Below are 26,339 nucleotides of genomic sequence, written 5' to 3' on the forward strand. Positions count from 1 at the left end.
GGAAAAACCCAACAAACTGAAGAGGAAAAAAGGTAATCCAGGTTGTGTCAACCTCATGTATATATAAAAGTTTAGAATTTAATGAAGCTGCCATTTCATGTAAGTTGGAAAATGATGATTTAAAATGACTTAAGGAGAATGCATTACAACTTTTAAAAGTTGGCTAACTACTGCTTTCAGAAAAAACTAAGCCAAAATAAAAAATTTTAACTTTAAAATATCTAAAATAAAACATGGGGAAATGAGATATAACTTAGATATTTTACCCAATTGTTAAGTTTTTGCACTCACTGCTAAGTTAATAAAACAAAACAGAGAAATACAATAAAGAATAATTTGAAAAGTTCTTAGTTATAAGAAGTGGTGGGATAGAGGAGTGGCTGAAGCAATAAGGATGTGCTTACTGTATACTTAATGATGGAAGAAATGGCTAGATTCAAGTGTAAAAGCTTTGAGGACAGCCATTAAAATGAGACAGAATGCCTACCTGTAAGTCTTGATGACTGAGGGTAGTTGTACACAGACACTCCTAAAACAAGAGGTGAGAATTTCTTGATAAATAGAGGTAAAGCAGTTTTAGAATGAATAAACATATACTATTATGTATCTGACTGGTTTATTGTTTAAAAGCCAAAAATGTGATAGAGACTTACGATATAAGACCTCAATGCCTATTTCTCTTAGAAACCATTTGCTTCCTTAAACCTTTCACAGAGTTCTTATCAGGTCTTATCAGAATAACGTAGCACTTTGGGGCAAAGATGCAGCCTAATAGCCCTGCACTGGAAGCCACGATGGAGGAGGGCCCCACAGCCACCATGACCGTGCCCTGGGTGCTGTGGGAGATGGGCAGGAAGGCGACCCAGACACTGCAGAACACCAGCATGCTGAAGGGCAGGAGCTTGGCTTCACTGAAGGTGTCAGGCAGGTTCCGGGCCAGGAAAGCCAAGGAGAAGCTCCCCAGGGCTGAGGAGCCCGGGTATCCCAGGACACATTAGAAGGCGGTGACCGAGCCCTTGTTGCACATGGTGATGAGGTTCTCAGGCTCAGAATGTGTGTCCATCTCAATGGAAGGGGGAGAGGTTCCCAACAGACCCCACAGATCATCACTTGGATCAGGGAGCAGATGGGAATGACACAGTTAGACGCGCCTGTCACCAGCAGTTGCCTCCTGGTTCTGCCTGGTTTCATGGACTTGAATGCCAGAATCACAGTGAGGGTTTTGGCCAACACAGTGGCAACAGCCACAGTGAACACAGCTCCAAATGTGACTTGCTGGAGGATGCAGGTGGCTGTGTTGGGACGGCCAGTGAAGAGTAAGGAGCAGAGGAAGCACAGGAGGGAGATGAGCAGAACGTAGCCGAGAGCCTGGGATGGAGTCGTCCACACACCAAAGCTGTGGGCTTTGGTAGGCACTTGTCACTCAGTTAAACCCACAGTCTGTTGTCAGGGTGCCCAAGGCACAGCTGAGGACTCAACTCACGTTCTGCCCTTCTGTTCTCAGTCACTCTTTGGCCCTCTGTAATCACCCTTCCTTCTCCACCACTTATAAAACTGCTCCATCAAAAGTGTTCCAGAAAGTCCAGAAAACGCCAGATTTTTCCTAGCCCACATCATTCCCTTTCCTTCCTGATCTAGTGAAACAGTCTTCCCCTCTGGCTTCTGTAACATGACACCTTTATTCCACCATTTATGTGTTTGGTACAAACAATTAATTATGACACTTATTGAACAAATGGTTTACAAATAAAATGAACTTTATTAACAAGCACTGTTGTGTTTATCGAATAATTACAAATTACAATGTACCCCACGTTGTGAGGTGGACAAGTTTTGGTGACTCAGGACCTATTTCAGGGCAAAGGCAGTAAGCTTGCTGGCAAGTCATTTTCAGCATATAACATTTCCAAAGAGTATGTTCCTTCTTAAGAATCGAAGGTTAAATCTGTTTTTAAAAATCAAACAGGAAATTTTTAGGTAACAGACAAGGATGTAACAATGTAGCATAAGTGCTAATTGAATTATATTAAAATGTCTTATGTCTGATTTAGAATTTGGCACAACAATGACCAAAAAAGGGGGCGGGCTGTAACTCATGTCAGAATGAGAAGCAAAAGCAAGCTTAATAAAATACGATTTTTCTGGAATTAACTTAATATTAAAAAATTATCTATTTAGAGTAGGTATCATTTCCTCCTTGAGTGTAATTAATGGACTTATATTATATTATATTATAACTGAAAACACTAAATAACCCCTCAGACTAGGTTACCTCCATAGGCTTCAATAAAGAAGTCATGATAAACAGAAATTGGGGTGCACAAGGACAGCAAAAATCTTTTTTCTTGTCTCATGAAACCCAATCTCTTAACACAAAACCCTTTACTCTTCCCATATTTGTCAAACACAAGAGTTCAATAGAGCACAGTGTTAATATCACAGAGCATCTTGGTCCAGAGCAGGAAGCAGGGTTGATATCCAAAGAGGCAAGTAGAAGGGAGGGCTGTCCCACAGTGAACCCCTTCCCAGGGGCCACACCACTCGGCTTCTTCAGGACGACCTTCTACTTTTTACCTAGTTCTCAAGACATTCTTTTGGGCTCTTGGCTCTCTCCATCTCCCTGGCAAGCCTGTCTGCCTTCAGAGCCACAGCCAGTCTCTCCCTTGCTTTCTTCATTTTCCGAGACTGTTGGTGAATATCTGTATATGTGACTGGTTGTCGGCACAGGGGCTGCGGGAGGAAGAGATCCAATCTTGGGACCGTCTCTGCCCCCGTCTGAAGACTGGACAGTGATGGGCTCAGGGCTGGTGGGCAGAGACCCTGCGCCAGCATTGCCCAGGGATTCACCTGCCACACCCACTGCAATTATTTCTAAAATACTTGAGGAGCTCTCCAAAGTGCTGAAAGGTTCTCCTTCAGGGTTGCAGGCCTGGAGTCCCTGCAGTCTCCTGTATGCACAGACTTGCTGGGGTTTCTCCAAGGTCTCCTCCCATTTCCTGTACCTGACCACATTGCCAGGATGGGAGGTAACCCTTGTGACCGGGCTCTTGAAAATGCAGCTGGTCAGCCTCATAGGAAACGCAGCTCTGACCCATTGTCTCTGCTTGGCCCTGGCTAAATGGACTTTTCTTTTCTTCTCCAACATCTGGGGCATCAGACTTCTTCTGAGCTTCCCCTTTGAAAACAAAGTGAAATGTAAAATTTGAATAAAATTGGGGGTGGAATGACCGCCAGTCAGGGAGAATGTTCTCAGCTCATTGGATAACCACCCTTCTCTCTCCCTGGAGAAATGGGTCTTGAACTGATCTGTGCATCACAGTCATCTGGAGGGCTCTTAAAACTCAGATTTCTGGATCTCAACCCAACTGAGTCCAGGTGGGGACAACAATTTGCATTTCTGTGTTCCCAGCTGATGGTGACACTGCTGGTACAGGCATCACATGTTGAGAACTGGGGCATCGAGCAGATATGCATCAAGGACAGAAAGCTCAAGGTCACTCCCCAGCACCAATTCCAGACTCTTGCCCCTCCACCAGCCTCCTCTGAGGATGTTTTCCTCTTCCCATCTCTGTCACTGTCAACCACACACATGCTGGTATCCCTTACCCACCATCATTTGGACAGAGGGATCACAGTATCATTTGTATCCCAAGATATTAAACTTTTCAGTATCTCTCTTTCACTTTGCTTTAAGACACAAAATCACTTAGTTTTCATCATCCTTTAGTGCCTCATCTCCAGCAAAATAGTGTACCTCTCAGCCCTTAGACTCACTTTCACACCCAAGTCCCACCTTCACTCAAATATTCTCCTGCTCCTAAAGCAATTTAGAAAATCCATATTCCCATCACACAGTTCCATTTAAACACAAAGAACTCCTCTGTAAACAGTCATTTTTACTCCTTTGACTCCCTTCCTTCCCTGCTCCTACTCCTCTCTGTCAGTCTGGGCTCTACCATCTCGCTTAACACAACAACCAATGCTCCTTAGAAGTCGGTCCTGCTCACACATCTGTTCCAGATCTACACCTTCTTCTAGGCAATCCCATCCACCTCCCTGGCTCCAAATATCATCAATGAACTAGAAACGCACACAGAATCCGCACCGACCTGGCTTAAACCCTAAGACCCCTATGTATCCCTCTGTGCACTCACTACATCAGTGATAAAACCAGTGGCTCAACTCGCCAGTCAGCGACCAAGTCCCACGTTGAACCGGATGGTTCCCCAAAATCACACTTATCTCAGTGTCCCCTAAACTCACTTTTTGGTACTAATATCCCATCTGCCCCTGAATGGCATTCTGGACACCCTACCGCCCCACACTGTTTGCCAAGTAATCATCCATTTGCCTTCCTGAATCCACCTAAAGTTTCTCAAATTTTGAATAATTCTCTCACAACTTTCATCTGACCTAAAAAATACCGTTTCCACAAAATGACCTTTCCTGATCCAGTATCGAAACTAATATTACATTTTCTCTGTGTTAACTTTTTTCAATATTTAATTTGATTTGTAGTATTATCTATTTATTTTCTACGTCTTCCTCACTAAGTTGGGTACTCAAGAAGAGAGCACTAATGAGAACCTGAATGTTTATACAGATACAGTCACATCGCTTTCACGGTTGAAGGAGCTCAGATATCTTTTCTGAGAGAAGTTATTCAAACTCCAAAAAAAACACTTTCCAAATTTTTCAAATAAATGCACACAACTGCAATTATTAAATGATTTCATCTATTTTCTGGTAGATGGCAAGAAATTATTCCTAAGATTTCAAATCCTTCTTCTCTGAAATCTACCCTAAGACTCTTCACAATAATCTATTTAAAATGTAAACCTAATCAGTGTGCCTTCCTTTTAAATTGCACATTTCTGTCTACAGAAGATATTTTATAAAATAGAAAAGCAAAAATCTCATTTTATTCCTGTTGTCCTGCTGTTATTAATACTACCCCTTTTATTACTCAAGATGTTCTAGTCTGGAGGGAAAATCACTTGATCCTTCCATTTATAGATCACCTATCATATGCCAAGTAGTGCACTAAAACTCCCCACTCAGAATTTAACTTAACAAAGTCATTGCCCCAGACTACTTTACTCTTGATGAGAGAAAGGGTTATAGACTAAGGAATGTCTAATAGTGTTGGGTATAGTTAAGTGCTATGATAAACAGTAAGGTCAACACAGAGACAGTGACAGAGGGAGATACGGAGGAAGAGAAGGAAGAAGGGAGAAAGAAATTAACTACAATTACTGATGATGAAGAGATTGGGGAAAGCCTAACTGATGACATATTTGAAGCAGAGAACAGAATTTTTATAAAAGAAGAAAAAAAAAGACTAAGCACATTGTGGGTAAAGATTTTCCATGAAAGAAAATAATTTTTTAAAATCTTTTTTGGGGGGGAGCAGGTAATCAGGTTTGTTTGTTTGTTTATCTTTAATGGAGGTACTAGGGATTGAACCCAGGACCACATGCATGCTAACCATGTTCTCTACTACTTGAGCTATACCCTCCCCACTGTGAAGGAAAATAATTTAAACACCCTAGACCAAATACTACTTCCACTACCTAGTAATCTTGGATTAAAAAAATTTATCTACTATCCCAAGATAGCATCATATATAAAAATATACTAAATCTTGAATATTTCTTAACAAACATTAGCACCTAGGAAATAAATTTCAATAAGATAACTTCTTGTTTCAAGAGCCAAAGTCTGCTAACTTAAAGAGCTTTTACGGAAGAGAAACAGGATACAAATGGACGCTGCTGTCATCAGTTTGGATTCCACACTCACCAGAAGAGGCCGGCTTGGAAAGGTCGATGCAGGTTCCCCCATCTTCCAAGAGTTGTCTTATGACCCACTCCTGAGATGCAGTCTGTGGTCTGCTGAAAAATGCATTGACTTCTGCCTCTGATTCCCCTTTTATAGAGGAAGAAGGTATATAATCCAATTGGTGGATAATCTAGAGGAGACACCCTATTTCAGATCAAAGGGTTTGGAGAAGTTCCTAAATCTTTATACACAAACACAAATAGAAGGGACTGTTGGCACTGGCATGCTGTCTGAGATGAAAAAATATACTCCATTTGTAAATGGGGGTGCTATTTGCACTATCAACACTTTACTGTTTCCTTTTTTTTTTTTTGAAGTATAGTCAGTTACAATGTGTCAGTTTCTGGTGTACAGCACAATGCCCCAGTCATGTATATATTAATGTTTCCTTTTTCACTCAGTATAGATACCATCCACAAAAAGTTATGAAAGTTTCTCTATACTAACACCAAAATACAACTTATATTTTAATAGAAACCGCCCCAGGCAGTGTCCATATCAGGCATAGATGAGTCCAGGAATGGGCCTGGGTCTCTCACAGCCCCTCTGCAGGAGATGTGTAACTTCTGGAGATATGAGGAGTCAGATGTGGGAAGTGAAGATAGCATGGGAGAGACTGACTGTGGCCTTGAGGGCAGATGGAATTTCCAGAGAGAATGAGGAGCTAAGAAAGACCCCCTGAAAACACAGGGAGAAAGGCTACATCAGTGCTGAAGAAAAGGAGAGTGGTGTGGTCCTTGAGAAATTTGCCAGGAGGTGGACTTGACTTTTACCAGCATCTCCTTTCAACGTCCATCATGACCTTCACTTTTCATAGGTAACCTCAATTTGTATTTACCATGATTTTTCTTCTTTTTATATTAAAATCTATATGATAATTGGGCTCAAGAATTATGTAGTGTTTTGAACTTACATTTCTTCTAATACTTACACTCAAGGAGTGTGACACCTATTTATCCCTTTTTCTCTCTATAACTTCATTGATCTATTGTTTATCTTTATGAAAATAGCATACTCTCTTTATTGCTCAAATTTCTCAGGTGGCTTGGAATCACTTAGGAATACTTCTCCAAATTTGTTCTTTTTCAGCAGTTTCCAATTCTGGGCCCTTTACACTTTCTAAGTTAATTTTAGAATAGGTTGATCAATTTACACCAAAAAAAAAAGGCTTACCACTGTGATTATGATTAGAATTGCATTGAATTAATAAATCTTCTTTGTGAAGAATAGGCATCTTAAAAATGTTGAACCTGCAAACACCTGAACAAAATACATGTCTACATTTTTCAAGTCTTCTTTAATTGTGCTAGCATTATTTTGTACCCTTCCATGTGCCAGCCTTACCCATCTTTTATCAGTTTATCTGTAAGTAGATCACATCTTATTTCAATTTCAAAGAGAATAATTTATTTTCATTTAATAATTTAATAGATTAAATAATGAAGACCTGGTATTGCAGTTGAATAATTGTGTGACTGAATAAATTAAATGTATAATTGAATTATGATTTTAATAATAATTTCATAATTTAACTTTATTTTATTTTTCATTCATTTCACTACACTGATTATTTGCCAATATATAGAAATACAAGTGGTCACTTTATGTTGCTCATGGATCATACAACTTTGCTAAACTCACATATTAGTTTAGCTTTGTGTGTGTGTGTATGTGTGTGTGTGTTTTCCATCGGATTTTCCACATAGGTAATCTTGTCATCTGTAAATAAGCACAGTTTGCTTCTTTTATTCCAACCTGGATTACATTCAGTTATGTTTCCTATTTTATTCCACTTCATAAAACTTACAGCAAATGAGGAAGCAAAGTCCTGAGAACAGACACCCTTGTTTCATTTGACCTTAGGGGGAAAGCATTCACTCCTTGCTGATGAAGTCTGGTGTAAACAGTAGGATTTTGTAGATGCTCTTTATCAAGTTGAGGAACTTCCCTTCTATCTTACTGTGCTAAGAGTTTTGATCAGTAAAGTATTTGGGGATTTCTGAAAAGCTTTTTAATACATTGAGATGATCATATGATTTTTCTTAGTTTGCTAATATGGTGAATTACACTGATTGCTATTCAAGTGTTACAAGTTCGGTTCTGGGGATTAAACTACCACGGGGCCATAAGGTATAATCTTTCTTATATGTCATGGGCTCTAACTTGCTAAAATGCCATTAAGAATTATTGTGTGTATGTTTATTAGGATTTTGATGTGTGGTTTTCTTTTCTTACAACATCTTTATTGGGTTTAGTGTCAGGTAATCACGCTAGCTTCACAGAATGAGATGAAAAGTTAGAGTTTTTATAGAACTGATATGACCTCTAACTTAAATATTTGGGGGAATTCACCCAAGAAGCAATCACTGAATTTCCACTGTTCTTCCAGCCTTTGGACCCAGGAATAAATTTTAATATTCTTAAAAAGTTCTTCTTTTTAATATCCAGTTGAATTCTATCAGCTACCATGATACAAAGAATGATTGCGTCTAGATGTGTAAGAGAAATGGTACAAAAATCATCTCCCCATTGCTCCTATCCAAATTATCACTCAAGGTTATTCCAGCCTTGAGGAAATTGGTTAGAGTCCTCCATTTTTGGGGGGTACAAATGTTATAAATTACCTTTGCACATATTATTTATCTTTATTAAAGACCTTTTGAAAAGCAATCTATTTCTGGGGCTTGGAGTAGTATGTGGAAAAATCTAATTTCTTTGATGTTTATGATCTCTTTAGGTTTTCTACTAAACCTCTGCTGGGTCAGGTAATTATCACCCAATAGGACTGAATTTGTAATAAAAAGAATTGAACAACTTTTGACATGTCACAGAGTGTTGTAAGTCTCAGAGGCAAATAAAAATTCCTCTTTGTAAAAGAAAACTAGTAAGAAACAAGGCACATTTTAAAAGTAAATAAAGCTTTAATTCACCTTTCCCAGACTATACCAGTTCAAGTAGGTATAGTTGCCCCAAATGTCATTATTTGTGGTAACGGATCTATTTGACACATATTAAATATAACTTCTGTGTTTACTGCATACATATTTTAGAGTTCATGACCTGTAACAAAATCCCATATATTTAGATACTGGAAGAAACACTGAAGTCCTATGAATAGAAATAATTCAAACGAAAATACCTGAGGACAATGAAATAATGTAAATTTTAATTAAGGATAAATCACCTCATATGGGAAACTTTAAAAATACCTCTTAGAACCTGAATAGGCATTTCTCCAAATACATACAGATCTCCAACAGGTACATGAAAAAATGCTCAACATTGCTCATCAGGCAAATGCCAATCAAAACTACAATGAGCTATCACCTCACCCCTGTCAGAATGGCCAACATCAAAAAGACAACAAATAACATGCACTGACAAGGATGTGAAGAAAAGGGAACCTTCGTGCACTGTGATGGGAATGTAAATTGGTGCAGCCACTATGGAAAACAAAATGGAAATTCCTCAGAAACTTAATAATAGAACTGCCATACGATCCAGCAATTCCACCTTTGGGTATTTACCCAAAGAAAACAAAAACACTAATTCAAAAAGCTATATGTACCCCTATGTTTATTGCATTATTATATACAATACCTCAGGATATGGAAGCAATCTAAATATCCATCAATAGATGAACGAATAAAGAAGATGTGGTATGTACGTACAATGCAATAGTCATAAAAAAAGAAAAATCTTGACATTTGCAGCAAAATGGATGGAGCTAGAAGGCATTATGCTAAGCGAAATAAGTCATAGAATAACAAATACTGTATGATCTCACTTACATGTGGAATCTAAAAAACAAAACAAATTAACAAACAAAACAAGACAGAAACAGACTTATAGGTACAGAGAGCCAACTGGTGGTTGCCAGAGGGAGGGGGTTGGGGTTGGGAAAAATAGGTGAAGGGGATTAAGAGATAAAAACTTCCACTTATAAAATACATAAATCATGGGGGTGTAATATACAGCATAGTCAATAGCACTGTAATAATTTTGTATGATGGCAGATGGTTACTGAACTTCTCATGGTGATCACTTTGTAATGTATTTGATTGTTGGATCACTATGCTGTACACCTGAAACTAACATAATATTGTACATCAACTATAATGGAAAAAACATTAAAACAAGAGACCAATTTTTACATTAACATTTTTAATGCCTCTCAAATACTTTGTAAAGAAATGGCCTGAAGAATACATAGAATTATCATATTGGAAACACTGAAAAATACATAATACACTGATTGAGTAGAAATATTTCATCTAAAATATTTTTAATTAATAAAAAGTATTTAACTTAATCTTGAGATTGGATAAATTAGAAAAAGAATAGAAGAATCACAAGGAAAGCAGGAGAGAATAAAGAGAAAAGGAAATATTATATCTTTAGGAAATATATAGTTTAAAATCTCTTTTTTAAAGCCAAGCACTTATTTTTAGCTACCAAATCAAGTACAAAATAAAGAAAGTTCAAATATCTAATGAATAGGGTGCAGACAAATAAATTATTTATGTTCAATGTTTATACGTTGGCTTTTTTTGTTTTGTTGCTCTTGTTTTAAACTGTTTTCAAGACTGAGCTTATGAGCAAACACAGAGAGTTTCTTTTTAATCTTCTAAATGAAGAATTCCATATTTGGTTAAAGAAAAAGATGTGCAATGTTTTCCATCTTTATACACACACACACACACACACACACACACACCTGTGACAGTTAACAGATCAGTGCTTAGCAAACAGCACAGTGGTTTGGCATCAGAGCATCGTGGGTTTAAGTGCCAGCTCTCCCACTTTCTAGAGTGTGACCATTGGTGAGTTATTTTCCCTTTTTGAGTCTCCTTCGTTTCTTAAACAGAAAACATGATAGTCCCTACATCTCAAAAGCTGTTATGAGGATGAAGTAACATTCAATTAGCAGATCAATTGGTCAAAATTTTTCATTACTACTAGTTTAATTATCAATTCAATAACAAGGAGATCTCAACTTAACAAAGTAAGGCCTCCCTTAGTGTAAATAGTACTAAAGAATAGGGAAAGAATATATTTCCTTTTACTATGGAACTGCTGCTGTTGCCTTCCACAAGTCTGTGGGAGAAAACATGAGCCCAGCTAGTCAGAGAGTGAGAAGAAGCTGGGTAGACCCTTAACCTTGGGCATAAGGCCTGCGCGGCTGCACCGCGGATGGGTGCTTTGGAGAGATGTGTGGGATGGAGGACCACTGGGATCACGCCCGCAGCTCCCTCTGTGGTCATCACTTTGACCTGAGCCCAGCTCTGCTGAGCACTTTGACCAAAGCCATCCGCACTTCCCGGTTCCTCAGACTGTAAATGAGGGGGTTGAGCGTGGGAGAGACGAGACTGTAAAACAGGGAAACCACGTTGTCCTGGTAGGGGCTGTGGTAGGCGCCCGGAACCATGTACATGAACACAGCTGCTCCATAAAAGAGTCCCACTACTGTGATGTGCGAGGAGCAGGTGGTGAAAGCCTTGTTTCGGGCCTCCTCTGAGCGCATGCGTAGAACGGCCCCCAACACGTGGCCGTAGGAGCTGGCAATGAGGGAAAGCGGAAGCACCAGGGTCAGCACTCCCAAGGTGGACAGCGCCAGCTCGTAGGCGGAGGTGTCCGCACAGGAAAGCTTCAGCAGGGCTGGCACCTCGCAGAAGAAGTGGTCCACGGTGCGGGAGGCACAGAAGGGGAAATGAAGAGTGATGGAGGTCTGGACGGAGGCGTTCAGCACACCTGCCAGCCAGGAGGAACCCGCCATGACCAGGCACACCTGGCGCCTCATGAGCACAGGATACTGCAGGGGGTGACACACAGCAACGTAACGGTCATAGGACATGAGGGCCAATAGGATGCCCTCAGCCACACCCATCAGCATCAGGAAGAATATTTGAGCCGCACAACCCCCAAAGGAGATGGAGCCTTCTCCCTGCAGGAAGTCTGACGCCATCTTGGGGATGGTAACCAGGGGGAGGCCAACATCAAACAAGGAGAGCTGGCTGAGCAGAAAGTACATGGGTGTGTGGAGTCGGGAGTCCATGCGGATCACAAAGAGCAGGACAGTGTTGCCCAGAAGTCCCATGATAAACATGGCAGCCACCAGGGAGAAGAGTAGCTGACGTGAACCTGAGCGACTGAAGAGGCCCACCAGAATGAAGTCAGAGGCCACTGATTGGTTCACATCCCCCATGTCTTACATAACATACCTTTGCTGCAGGAAGAACAGGAGACCTATGGCAAGAAGTCTAAATAGGGATGGCAAATAAGTTTCATCCCAGTTGCCAGTGGGCATGGGTTGGTAGTGGCTGCCTGGAGGACCATCTTGAGTTATGAGATCACAGCTCAAATTAGATGGAAAAGCGATAATCTTTTAGTGATGTCTGACACAGGCATGGGATAGGAGAGCAGTCACTTGCATCTCTGAATGAGATACCTGGCCACACCCCAGTCAAGAGCTACCCACTGACTCTTGTAGCCCCAATTTCAGGGTCCAAGTCCAAACGCAGTAACATAGCCCCAGAATAACATTTCAGTATTTGTTATCCCAAAGGTTCTGAGGCCAGAGCATAAGTGAGAGTCTAAAAAGACTTGGAGGTGAAATAGAGGATGATGGAGCTCAAGCCACAAACCAAGCAAGAAAAGAAAGAGAAGGACCTGGGTCCAAATGCCTGAATGAGAATCTGGAACAAAGAGAAATCTGTGATGGGCCAGCACTGTGGTCAATTTGAAGGTCAGAATCGAGAGAGTGTGAGCCAGAGAGACACTAGGATGACAGGAGGTTGGGAATCAAACGGCCTAGGGGTTAGGTTGGGGGAACAGCTATCAATGAGCTCAGCTATTACTGGTGGCTTCACTGCATTGGATGGAAGAGAAGTGACCTACAGGTAGTCTGACTCAATTTCAAAAACTGAGGTTAGGCACCAGGCCTAGAAGAATGTGAATATCTAATAAATATTGCCTGAGTGAATGAGATAGACAAGAAAGATGACCCCAGACCAGCAGGAGCTGCATACTTACATTAGAAATACTTAATTCCCTTGGCAATCTCCAAGTCCCCAGGCAAACCCAGATTTCCCTGGCTAAACATGCATCACCCAAGACTCCAACCATGAACAATTCAGGACCAAAAGAATGTCCATTCCCAACTGTAGCTAGTTAGAGAAGCAACAAGACTAGCCATTTAAGGGCAAATGGATTGTATTGAGGGTCTCACTGAAGTTCTTTGTCCTAAAGCTGCTATTCTTGCTCAGATGGCCTTCAAGATTGTCTTTCATTATCTACTATTCTGATTTTCCTATCATTCACCCCAAGCTACCATTCAGTCATATATTCAACAAAATTAGTCACACACTGAGTTGGGCATAAGGCATTCAATAGAGATGAATCACCCAAGCAGTCCTTGCTTCCCTGAACTTCACAGTCTCCTCAGGATATCAGTGGCAAACAAGGAGATAAATGGGCAAGATCTATGGGATAGGGGAAGTAAGTAGGACATTCTGTAGGAAATGGGTGGGATACCACTGGGCATGATTAGGGAAGCCTCTTGCAATAAGTGACCTCATATTTGAAGAGCTTCTATGAGAGGGATGCAATAGAACCAATTGCTTCCCACTTCCGGGAGGTAGATGTTAGTGAGGCTAGCTGTATGGTTCACCCTAAGTAAGAACTTTCTAACAATGAAATCCAACCCAAAATGGAATGGTCTACCTCACTGGCAACGTTTTTCAAAGTCAGTCAGTGATGTAAGAAAGTAAGATAACTGAGTCTTACAGTTACGGAATTTAGAGTTTGAGCGGGAAAGCAAGCACTTCTCAAGTCATTTCAGAGTAGTCTGATCATCAGTGTAATAGACACACATGCATGATGCTTTGGGTACCCAAGAGATGAAACTCTGCCTGGGGTGGGCTCAGCGAAGACTTCACAGAGGAGGCACTGGAGCTGAGATTTGAAGATCAGGTAGGGGCTTTCCTGGCAGCTAGGCAAGGGAGAGTTTTTCCAGGCAGAAGGAATAGAGCACATCCATCACTCTACTAATGTCTAATTTTTAAATCATGCCTGGATCCCCAAGACCACCACAAGGCTGGGTTCCAAGTTCGCACCCCCTCTTACCAGGGTCCGCATGTAGAGTGAGGGACCTTTCTCAACACCTCATTAGCATGACAACATCTCTCGTTCCAGGATAGTCCCTGATAAAACCTCCCTGGGTTTCAGCATAATGGGCTTAACCAGGGCTTCCTCTGTTTATGAAAGACAGAAGTCATCATCTAGAAATTGAGGCCCCAGGGAGAGCTGTTGCATCAGACACCCCTCGGGGTCTCCCTTTCCACTAGAGAGAAAATTAGTTGCAGTGGAAGCCAAGAGCCCTTGATATTTGGATTGTCCCTGAAGGATTATGGGAAAACATTTACTCATCTCTTAACCACAGGAAGGATGGGCAGGAGTGATATGGATAATTGGATAGACAGTCAAGTCTTTCTGTTTGGATCTAAATAGGAGGAGGAGATATGGGAATTCATTACTACAAATGCTCAAAAAAAATCTAATATCCTAGATATTTCTTCTGCATTAAATAATGAGGCAGTGATGATAGTGGAACAGCTAGGAGGCAGCTTCCCTGGGTCAGGATACTTCTTCTAAACTCCATTTGTGAAGGGCCTCAAAGACTCAGGAAATACAATGGTCTAGACACAGATGGTTCTAGTGTCATGAGTTTATTGCATGTTCATGGACAGAGCTAGGGTTAAAGGCGGAGATCAGAGAGCCAGCCTACTCTGAACAGGGATGCCCACTGCAAGAAGTCATAGGCAAGGGCAAGGCAGAATTACCAAGACTGTTGTTCAAACCAAAGCTAAAAGGGGTCAAAAGGTACAATCTTCCTGTAATAAAATTAATGTCAGGTGACTGGAGTTAATAATACTGCATTGCATATTTGAAACTTGCTAAGAGAGTAAACTTTAAAAGTTCTCTCATTACAAGAAAAAAATTTTGTAACTATGAATGGTGACAGATGTGAACTAGATTTATTGTGGTGAGCATTTTGCAACACATACAAACATAGAACCATTATATTGAACACCTGAAACTAATATAATGATAGATGTCAATTATACCTCAATATAAATAAATAATTTTTTTAAAATGAGTCAGACAGGTGGCAACAAGATGGAACCAGGGTAGAAGCAGGAGAAAGTGACCTATTTTAAGTGCTTGATATATAGTAGATCAACTATCACAAATTCCTTGTGCCATGCCACCACTCTATTCCACGGCAGACATTAGTAATTGATCTCAGTGCTTTCTACCTGAGTCTGATAAAGTTTCTCCACTCAGCACACTGTACAACCAGACCTTACAAATTGGAGTTCACATTTATCATGAAATCATCTTCCCAGTATATATGTGTGTACATGTATAATTGAATCGTTTTGCTGTACACCTGAAATTAACATTGTAAATCAAATACACTTCAATAAAAAAATAAAATTTTAAAAATTGACACATTGTACATCTTAGACTTAGACACCGTTACATGTGGATTACATCTCAATAAACCTAGGAGGAAGTGCCCAAACTCTCAATAAACAAATAAGTAAATGGACATTTCCAAAAACTGCAAACAAAATAATTAATTTAATGAAAACTCAACCTTGCTCTTTGGCCAGGATAGTAAATCAAGACACAATTAGGAAATGAAGCCTTTCTAGTCCCAGTGATTTCTAGCACTCCACACAAAGACACACACACACATACACACAAACAAGTTTTAATTCATTCATTTGTTTTAACTAACAGGTCATACCTACCAGCACCAAAAACAGGTTTTGAAGCAACTCCCAATGTGTTCTGGAGCCCACAGTCCTTGGTTGAGGCAATTTCTTCCTCTCAAATGCTCCTCCTTTTATCTACAATTACAACCCCTTTTTGTATCCGATGGATACCCTCTTCCATCAAGAAGAAGTAGATGGAGTGAAAGTAGACACCTCCTACCACCACCGTGTAGTGGTGAGAGGGAGGGGAAACCAGGGAAGACTTGCAGGAGGAGGTGGTATCCTGCTGAGATTTGAAGGGCAAAAGGAATGGGATGGGGAGACTGTTCCAGGCAGCAGGAAGAGCAGAAGAGTTGAAGGGTCAGTGCCTCTCCTTGCCCCATCTCCCACTGGGGCTGGCTTCTGTTTCCTCTTGGAAACCAGACAGCCACCCTAAAGCCAACTCCTTTCTGGTTAATATTCTAAGGAAGAATATTTTAATATTCTAAGGAGGCCTGTGACCAGCTCTCAGGTACTACACTGTAAATAGCTTCAAGACAAAGCACCAAGAGGGTACCTGGGTCTCACTGAGTTCTGGATCAGGGAGCTGGATCAGAAGTTCCTCCTCAGAAACCCTCTACCCCCTCCTCCTCCAAAGCCGGCAGCACTGGGAGGGTCAGGGAGGGGCACCCACAAAAGTAAATACCCTGGGAGCTTTTTGGAGCAGGGAGGGGTCCACCTCTACCCCTCACCCTCACTCTGCATTGTGAGGTCTTCTGAAGTGGGCAGCGGGCCGAGTGATGTCATAGACCACCGGCCGGCCCCCTCTCCCTCTCTCTGTTTATGCTGCCCCAGGCCCAGCCTCAACCTTTTCTCTCCGGGCCCCGCCCCACCCCCCACCCCCCAGAGGAAAGCTGTCAGCCTTGCCAAGGACCCATCCAACCACTTGCAACCATGGATACAAATCAGCACGACCCCCCGGAGCCCCAGGCCTCCCCAGAGGACCCCAAGCCTGGCAACCCCAGCTCAATCCTGGTGAACAAGACCCTGCCGCTGGACCCCCCCAACATGGTGGGCGACAGGTTGCCCCCAAAGACCGGGGCGGTGGTCATCGACATGGGCACGGGCACCTGTAAGGTGGGCTTCGCAGGACAGGCCCGGCCCACCTACACCGTGGCCACCATCGTGGGCTGCCAGCCCAAGAAGCCGGCCACCACGGGGCAGCCGGTGCTGGAGACATTCATCGGGGAGGCAGCCCGCATGCGCCCAGAGCTGACGCTGGTGCGGCCGGTGCGCAACGGCATCGTGGTGGACTGGGACGCTGCCGAGCTCATCTGGCGCCACATGCTGGAGCACGACCTCCGCGTGGCCACCCGGGACCACCCGCTGCTGTTCTCCGACCCACCCTTCAGCCCCATCACCAACCGCGAGAAGCTGGTGGAGGTGGCCTTCGAGTCGCTGAACTCCCCCGCCATGTACGTGGCTTCCCAGTCAGTGCTGTCCGTCTACGCGCACGGGCGGGTCAGCGGGCTGGTGGTGGACACGGGCCATGGGGTCACCTACACAGTGCCCGTCTTCCAGGGCTACGACCTGCCCCATGCCACAGAGCGCCTGGACCTGGCGGGCACCCACCTGACCGCCTTCCTGGCGGAGATGCTGCTTGGTTCTGGCTTGCCACTGGGGCAGCAGGACCTGGACGCGGTGGAAAACATCAAGCACCGCTACTGCTACGTGGCCCCCGACTTGTTAAAGGAACAGGCCCGGCCGGAACTGGAATGTCGCCAGACCCTGAAGCTGCCCGACGGGCGGACGGTCACGCTGGGCAAGGAGCTGTTCCAATGCCCGGAGCTGCTGTTCAGCCCCCCGGAGATCCCAGGCCTGTCGCCCGTGGGCATCCCCACCATGGCCAAGCTGAGTCTTCACAAGGTGCCCCTGGAGGTGCGGACCGACGTGGCCCAGAACGTGCTCCTCTGCGGCGGCTCTTCACTTTTCTCCGGGTTCGAGGGCCGCTTCCGCGCTGAGCTACTGCGCAGTCTGCCCCCAGAGGCCCACGTGGTGGTGGCGGCCCAGCCCAGCAGGAACCTCTCCGTGTGGATCGGGGGCTCCATCCTGGCCTCGCTGCGTGCCTTCCAGTCCTGCTGGGTCCTGCGGGAGCAGTATGAGGAGCAGGGGCCCCACATCGTGTACCGCAAGTGCTACTGACGCGGGCAGGGGTGGGTGTGGCTGGGAGTTATGCGCAGTAAAGCTTCTGCTGCCTAGCCGGCTCCGTTGTCCTGCTTTTCCCCCCAACCCCCACCCGACCTACCCCACCCCCACCCCCACGCCGGGCCAGGTCCACTCCTAGACCCACCCCCACCCACCTCCCTGATGGCTGATTACCTTCCAAGACATCCCTCTTTCTGCCCTGCCTCAGCTCACTTCCCATGATCCACCCCCTGAGACACCTCAGTTGTGACTCCCTAACCCACCTCCCCCATGGCAAGTCCCCCCAGACACCTCCGTATCCTAACCTTGTCTCACTCTTCTCCCACGACCCCAGCCCCGCAAGGCATTCAGGTTGAGATTCCCCTCCCCAAGCCCACACCAAAGACATTCGTGATTCTGAGCACCCCAAATCCATCCCCTCATTGGTATCCCTGGTCCATTACACAAAGTTCTCTGACACCCTGATATTCTGGACATCACCCCATGAGTGCTGAACCTCCACATCCACCACCAAGATCCACCCTCTAAGCTCTGCCCTCCCCAGTGATTGCTTCCCCAGACTGCTTCCGTCCAGATATTCCCACAAACCATTCCCCTGTCCCCCAACAGAACACCGTATTCTGAGACCCACCAACCCCCAGGATGGCCCACTCTGCTCTCAGCCCACTCCCTTGCTCTGCATCTCCCCCAGACATACTCCCACATGGTCTCTTGGCACATCTCCTGACCCTGTTCCTCAGCCCCTGGAATCCTCCCAGGAAGGTTCTGGCCCCCAGGACCAACATGTGATGACCCCACTAATGCCCTAAGCCAGCCCCTGTGTTCTGACCCCACCAACTCCCTCCCCAAAGACACTTTCCCCGGGCTGCCCCACGGTGAGCCCCAGGACACCCCACCCTGGGGTTTTCAGATTTCCCGGATGAAACCCTTCCCCTAGGACCAATTCCCAGGTCCCATCTCATTAGTTGAGACACCCATAGTCAGTGACATTCGCAAGGGCTGCCCAGCACAACGTGACCCTGAGGCAGATAGATACCCACGGTGGGGGCTCCACCTGGACACTGGCTCCCTCCTGCTGCCCCCACACAAGTCCCCAGGAGCCAATTGTCCTGGGCTATCCATCCCCATCTCCCTCCATTCTGCTAGTAGTTTGTTCTAAGTTCACTCCATCTCCCCAGACCTCTGTCAGCTTATTCCTATACACCATGCCCAGGGTTTCTAACTGAGACCTGCCCTGAGGATGCCCTATGAGGCCTCTCTCAGAATTAAGGGCTGGGCATTCTTCCCACAGGGTGCCCTGGGTCCCCTCTCCTCCCTCTGCCTTCATCCTCAGCCACCCTGGCCCCTGCTGGAGGCAGGATGTTCTGCCTTTATGCCACCCACCCCAGCTCAATGAACATCAGGACCTCTGGCCAGCAGCCTGGAGACATCCTCCCAGTGTCTCAACAAAATAAGCTTGAACCACCCAGGCTTATCCATGTTCACTCTGGGCCCTCTCCTCCCCAGGTCCAAGGGATCATTCATGTATCCCTTCCTCCAGTCAGTATGTACTGAGCATCATTCACAGGCTGCCTGTCTTTGTCTTTCCCTGAGCCTTTCTATGTGTCTCTGACTTGGTTTGGGGGTTTTATTTGCTCATTTGATGTTTTTCTCTCTCTGACTCATCTGCCAGCACTGGTTCTTATGCAGGAATTTCCAGAATGGAAAGTCGTATATTCCTGGAGCATTGAGCCCACCCCACGCATCCCCAGTAACTGCCATCACACAATGGAGGGGAGTGGGAAGCAGTGAAGGCCCTAGCTATGACCACCCACCCTGTCCCACTGCATCCTGGTAGTGGTTCCAGCTCCATCCCGGGCCAATGGGTGATCCTTAGCTGAGGATAGTCTCAGATTTCCAGATCACAAACATGCAGTGTTGGACACCCCACCACCACCATCACCCTTGCCTCCCCTCCTGCCTGCTGCAGGCAGCCTCAACCTGTAGAATCAGCAAGAACTCCCAGGAGGTTCCAAGGTAGTGAAGGGAACTGCTCCTTCTTCCCACCAGGGGGCAGCACCTCCGAGCGCAAGGCCCCTGGAGGCAGCGCCAAATTTAGAACTACCGAGGCTACAGCAAACCAGGCACCCCAGACCTCCAGGGAGACTCGCCCTGCACCAGCGCGTCAGAGCCCTGCCAGCCACACACACAGAAGGAGTGCGGGACAGGCTGAGTCTCAGATGCTACCGGAAGCGAGGAGGATGCAGAAAGTCCCGCCACCCTTGGGCTGCTGGGAAACCCAAAGGACTCTTATTTAGACCAGACTAAATTTCCCCCAGCGCCAAACCTCCCTTGGGACAGAAATTTTCTCTACAACCCCCTGGAAATGTGCCCTTCCCATTTGCACACTCCCAGGGATGGGGAGCTCACTACCTCAAGTCTGTTGTTAGAAATCTCATCTCCTCCCAGGAGTCGTAGGTAAGCCTTCTCACTCTGCTTGCCACCCCCATCTGAGCACTGAGAGCACGGGAGACCCTGAGCCCCACCCCCACCCGGGCCCGCATACACACCTAGAGCCTGCTGTCTCTCAAGTCCAATATCCCCAACTTCTTCCACCTCTGGTTTTAAAGTTATTCACGCATCCCTCACACAAACATTCAATGGCCACTCACTACATGCCTGGCACTGCCCTGAAATCTAAGGAAACCACAGTGAACAAGAAATTCTTGGGCATGAGGTCCTGGGTTCAATCCCCAGGGCCTCCACCAGAAAAAAGTTAAATCAAAAAGGGTTAAGATAATAAATTTTGTGTTATGTGCTTTACCACAATAAATCAAAATTAAATTTTTTAAATTTAAAAAAAGAATGGAGTCTCTGCCTACCAGACCCTCCTTGGAAGGTCTGACCAGGAAAAGTGGGCTGGTCACTTCTCTTTTCCAGACACACTATTTCCAACAACTTCCACCTGTTCCGCATACTGACCCTCAAGTTTTTTCCTTCTTATGCCCCCAAATCCACCCACTCCCTTCCCTCCCAGCTCAGCTCAGTTCCTTCATTGCTCACCTGGAAGATCGTGGGAGCCTCGTCTCTGGTGTCCCAGCCACCCCTCTCACCCTCCGGAAGACCCCTGCAGAGAGATTTTTGCAAAATGTAGCCAGGGCACTCTGGTGTAAAACCAAACCCAAATTCTTAGGCAACTCTGAACCCTCCACCGATCTCCCCACGCATCTCTTTGGCTTTCCCTCCATCCACCCTCACTCCCTCCTCACCTGTCACCTTTCTGTCCCTCCAACACACTGTTATGGATTGTACTGTGTCCCCCCTCCAATTCATATGTTAGTATGGTGGTGCCCTAGACCCCAGTAGCCCAGAATGTGACTTTATTTGGAGACAGGCTCTTCGAAGTGGTGGTTAAGTTACAATGAAGCCATTAGGGTGGGCCCCAAAGCAACTAGTCCTTATTAAAAAGGTGAAAGTATCACAGACAACACAGAGGGATGACCCTGTGAGGACACAGGGAGAAGACGGCCGTCCACAGAACAAGGAGAGAGGCCTCAGAAGAAACCAGCCCTGCAGACACCTGGATCTTGTATTTCTAGCCTCCAGAATTGTGAGAAAATAAACGTCTGTTGTTTAAGCCACCTCGTCTGTTACGGATTTTGTGATGACAGCCCTAGCAAGCCAAGAGACATGTGGGCACCCCAAGTGGGTTGAGAGGTAGTTATCAATACTAGCCACGACCACGTGACCAGTGAGGACTGTGATTTTCATGAGTATTTCTTTCTTGTTTTGTTATAAATATGTGTGTCTAGTACATAAATATACACATATATATATTACGTATGTATTAAGGAAATATCTTTGCTGTCTTCCTCTCTTCCCTCCATATCATGTTAACATAAGATGTACTGACTTTATAGCAAAGTATTTAAGTATTAGTAACATTATGTCTTAGTATTTCAATTACAGAATGGCAAAGAAGCAAATCTTCTTATTGCCTTTATTTGCAGATTAAGTGTGGTTTAAGGAGGTGTGTGTGGCAAGCTGACAACGTGTGGATTTGTGATGGTTAATTTTGTGTGTCAACTTGGTGAGACTATGGTGCCAAGATGTTTGTCAGAGACCAGTCCAGATGTTGCTAAGAAGATACATTTTAGATAAGATAAACATTTAAATCAGCGGACTTTGAGGAAAACAGATTACTCCTTGATAGTGTGGGTGGACCTCATCTAATCAGTTGAAGGTCTACAGGAAAAAAGATTGGCTTCCCCCAAGAAAGGAGGAATTCTTCCAGCAGACTCCCTTCAGACTCTTTTCCTGGGTCTCTAGCCTGCCGGTACACCCTTGAGATTTTGGATTTGTCAGCCTCCACAATTATATGGGTCAATTCCTTAAAATAAATCTCTCTCTCTACGTATCCATCCTATTAGTTCTATTTCTCTGAAGAACCCTGACTAATATACCTCAGGACTTTGCACCTGCTATTTCCTCTATTCAGAACGCTCCTTCCAACCTCCTGTCTTACCAAAGGTTCCCCTCCTTGTCAGTATGACACAAAGCTCTGAGGCCATAAAAGAAAAAATAAAAACAGCTGATTTCATATAAACATTGAAAAAAATCTACAAGGTAAAAGTCACGCAAACAATATCAAGAGAAATGAAATAAAATTTTTAAAATAATTTTTTTAATTTAATAAATTAAATAAAATTTAAAAGACAAATGACAAGTGGCATAAACTATAGCTCACAACACAAAGGGACAATGTCCATAATATATAAAGGGCTCAGAAACAATCAAGAAGGAAAATATTACAATTCAGTCCATGGAAAATTTAACAAAGGATATGAGTCTTGAACTCACAGAGAAAGAAAAGCAAACGGTTATTAGCCACAGGAGAAGATTTGCAACCTCATAAGAGAAATGAACATTATAACTATACTGTAATACTATTTTGAACCCATCAGATTGACAAAGATCGAAAGATTTGATAACACCCCACGTTGGTGAGGCTCCGGGGAAACTGGCACTCTCTTACTCTGATGATAAGAAAGGAAACTGGTCCAACCGCTATGCAGAATAAGTAGTAATATCTACCTAAATGAGAAACACATACACTTTCTGACCCAGCTATCACACTTCTAGGAATTTCTCCTTCTGATACAATCACTCCTATGTGAATGACAGTAAATGCAGTTACCCATTGTACACTGCAGCACTTTATGGTGGCAAAATGTCCATGAGAACTGGTTACATTTCATGGAAACATAGGGAAATAGTATGCAGCTCTGAAAAAGGACCCAGAAAGGTGTGTTCGCTGACATGGAGTGATCATGAGCCAAGATACACTTAAAGTGAAGAAAAAGAAAAGAAAAGAAAAGAAAGTCCCCCAATGGTATGTTACCATTTATGTAAAAACAGGAATAATGGAAATGTAGATATTTGCCTGAAAATGCCTAGAATATTTCTAGAAGATCTCACAAGAAATCTGAGTGGTGGCTGCTTCTAGGCCAGAGTTTCTCAAGCTGTACTTCATTATTATTCCCTAAGGTGCCATCATTTTTAGACATTTTTTACTTAATTAAAAAAGTTCAATACCACAGATCTACTGTGTATCTGTTTATAGACTCTTTTTTTATTTTATTTTTTATTGAAGTGTAGTTCATTGACAATTTTAGCTTCAGGTGTACAGCAAAGTGATTCAGCTATACATATACATACATATGTACACATATGTTTTCAGATTCTTTTCCATTATAGTTTATTATAAGAAATTGAATATAGTTCCCTGTGCTATACAGTGGGTCCTTGTTGTTCATCTATTTTATATATAGTAGTGTGTATCTGTTAATCCCCAACTCCTAATTTTGTTTATATACTCTATGTACATCTCTATACATAAAAATAGATTTTTTTTTTGCACACATTCCCCAAACCAATTTTCACTCCTTTGGGGATGCTATCACCTTCATGGAGGATTGATGATGCCTTTGGGGAGGTGACCAAGAAGCCTGGGCATCAGGGGGAGAAGGAAACTTCTCACTGCTTGCCATTATGAGCTAGTAGAATTCTGAATCACGTGAATGTATATTTTTTTAATATGGATATTTACTTTAGGTCCATCCAGGTAACTCTGTTTTCTTTTTTCTCTCCCTAGCTGTGATCATCTGATTTGTTTGATTCCTTGTCAATGGATGGTGTTCCCCACATCAGCCTTGAGTTTGGGGAGGGTGGAGACCCCATGGGTATCATTGAGCACACGGTTCCAGCCAATAAATGTTTGTTAGATGACTGAATGATGGGTGAGCTAAGAGGAATCCTTTCACAGAGAGTCCCTCTCCCTCTCTTCCTCCTAGCATTAGAATCACAGAGATCTGGGTCCTAGTCACATCTCTTCACATGCTGTGTAACCTTGGACAAATGACCTGACCTCTCTGAGCCTCAGTTAACACACTTGTAAGATGAGGGTATATCAGTGCTCACTGCATGAAGAGGCTTTATAAGGATTAAGTTAGATCACACAGGTGCTCCAGGAGGTACAGAGAACACATCTCAAACTGCCGTTGTCTTTGGGGCTGGAAGGTGGGGCTGGGGTCCATTTGGCATTTACTCTGTATATTAATGCATTGTTTGAATGTTTTACAAGTTCTCTAGCCAGCCCACTAGCCACAGAATCTGGAGACCCTCCTCCATGGTTTTGAGCAGAGAGAGAATCCATCAGTCCAGATCCCCTATTCTCAGGGGACCCACAGGAGAAAGAATTCAGAGAAGGTGGGGTCATCCCACCAGGCAAATCACAGACCAGATAGGGGTCAAGGTGAGGCGTGTGTTCCAGGGCCAAAAAGTGAAGCATCACTGGAGAGGGTGTGGAGAACAGGGAACCCTCTTCCACTGTTGGTAGGAATGTAATTTGGTGCAGCCACTATGGAAAACAGTATGGACATTCTTTTAAAAACTGAAAATAGACTTACCAAATGATCCAGCAATCCCATTCCTGGGCACATATCCAGAGAAAACTCTAATCCAAAAAGATATATGCACCCCAATGTTCACAGCAGCACTATTTACAATAGCCAAGACATGGAAACAACTTATGTCCATCAACAGATGACTGAATAAAGAAGATGTGGTCTATATACACAATGGAATACTACTCAGCCATAAAAAAGAACAAAATAATGCTATTTGCAGCAATATGGATGGACATAGCGATGATCATACTAAATGAAGTAAGTCAGACAAAGATAAATATCATGTTATGTCACTTTTATGCAGAATGTAAAAAAATGACACTAATTAACTTATTTACAAAACAGAAACAGACTCACAGATGACAGAAAACAAGTTGATGGTTAGCAAATGGAAGAGTCGGGGAGGGATAAATTAGGAGTTTGGGATTTGCAGATACAAACTACTATATATAAAATAGATAAACAACAAGGTCGTACTGTATAGCGCAGGGAACTACATTCAATATCTTACAATAACCTACAATAGAAAAATAATATAAAAAAGAATATATATATGTATAACTGAATCACTATGCTGTACACCAGCAACTAACACAACATTGTAAATCAACTATATGTCAGTTTGTTAAAAATTATAACATGGGACATGATAGAGGTGTTAAATATCACTACAGTGGCAGTCACATAATATATAAATGTATCAAATTAGCATGTTGTACATCTTGAACTGACACAGTGTTACGTGAGAAATATATCTGAATTTTTTTTGAAAAGAAGTGTTATTTACTTTGATTGCTGAGATTTGGGGCATCTCCTTAAATTTGCTCAGGGGAATGCTTTACTTACCTCATCCTACTCCTAGCCGAGCGGACAAAGACATCGGGAGGCTGGAAGATGCTGAGACGGTTTGCATGGCTGGCCCAGGAAGAAGAGGCCAGAAGATCTCTCGAGACCTTGGCCGCAGAGCCCGCTTCCCATGGAAACCAGGAAATCACCAACACCCCCATCGCCACCCACAGTGGGGCACCTATAGTTGCTGCCCACTCCACACCCAGGTCATTGCCTCTGGGGGCACACACACACTCACAAATACACACCCCTATACCCTCATTCCCAGTTGTCACCTGGGGTCTCCTGAAACTTTGCACTTGTAGATGCGGCTGCCAGATTTGGGGAAAAAAGGCAGGGTGGGGGCTGCTGAACCAGGTGATAGGTTGATGATTAGGAACTGATCAATTTTCCCAGAACCCCACTCACAGCTAACCAAGCCACTGGGTAGTGAGTGGAAAAGCTGGGCCCAGCACCCCTGGTTGGCGGTTGTCCCTCAGGTGGCAAGTCTTACCTCCTGTTCCTCAGTCCCCTTGTATCCCCTTCTCCCCAGTTCACTCCTCCCCCAACCCAGCTTGCCACCCCCTTCCCCACCACGGGCACCCAGCATCCCCTCCCCTTTCCAGTCTGCACCCCCCCCCACCACCACCTTGGAAACCTGTGAGTCTCTTCTGCAAGAAGCAAATCTAATCACACTCCTCTCCTGCTCTATATCCTTCTATGGCTCCCCATGGCCCTGGGGTTGAACAGTTTTCCC

General features: G+C 44.0%; 2 protein-coding genes and 1 long non-coding RNA gene across 3 annotated transcripts; 1 reads left to right on the forward strand and 2 right to left on the reverse strand.

Annotated features, from left to right (window-relative positions):
- Positions 1-1,739: 1,739 nt before the first annotated feature.
- LOC140688366 (uncharacterized) lies at positions 1,740-16,282 on the reverse strand. Its single transcript, XR_012063003.1, has 3 exons — positions 15,660-16,282; positions 5,803-5,971; positions 1,740-3,175 (listed from the first exon to the last, which is right to left on the reverse strand). It is a non-coding gene; the product is annotated as an uncharacterized lncRNA (long non-coding RNA).
- On the reverse strand, positions 10,938-12,160 carry OR2Z1 (olfactory receptor family 2 subfamily Z member 1). The gene has a single exon (XM_006206502.2). The coding sequence runs from the start codon at positions 12,044-12,046 to the stop codon at positions 11,105-11,107; it is 942 nt and encodes a 313-aa protein (XP_006206564.1). The 5' UTR covers positions 12,047-12,160; the 3' UTR covers positions 10,938-11,104.
- A 159-nt stretch (positions 16,283-16,441) lies between the features above and the next one.
- Positions 16,442-17,860, forward strand: ACTL9 (actin like 9). The gene has a single exon (XM_006220160.3). It carries the CDS (start codon positions 16,446-16,448, stop codon positions 17,802-17,804), a length of 1,359 nt encoding a protein of 452 aa, XP_006220222.3. The 5' UTR covers positions 16,442-16,445; the 3' UTR covers positions 17,805-17,860.
- The last annotated feature ends 8,479 nt before the right edge of the window (positions 17,861-26,339 follow it).

This window comes from Vicugna pacos, chromosome 22, assembly GCF_048564905.1.
Source record: "Vicugna pacos chromosome 22, VicPac4, whole genome shotgun sequence".
NCBI lineage: Eukaryota > Metazoa > Chordata > Mammalia > Artiodactyla > Camelidae > Vicugna > Vicugna pacos.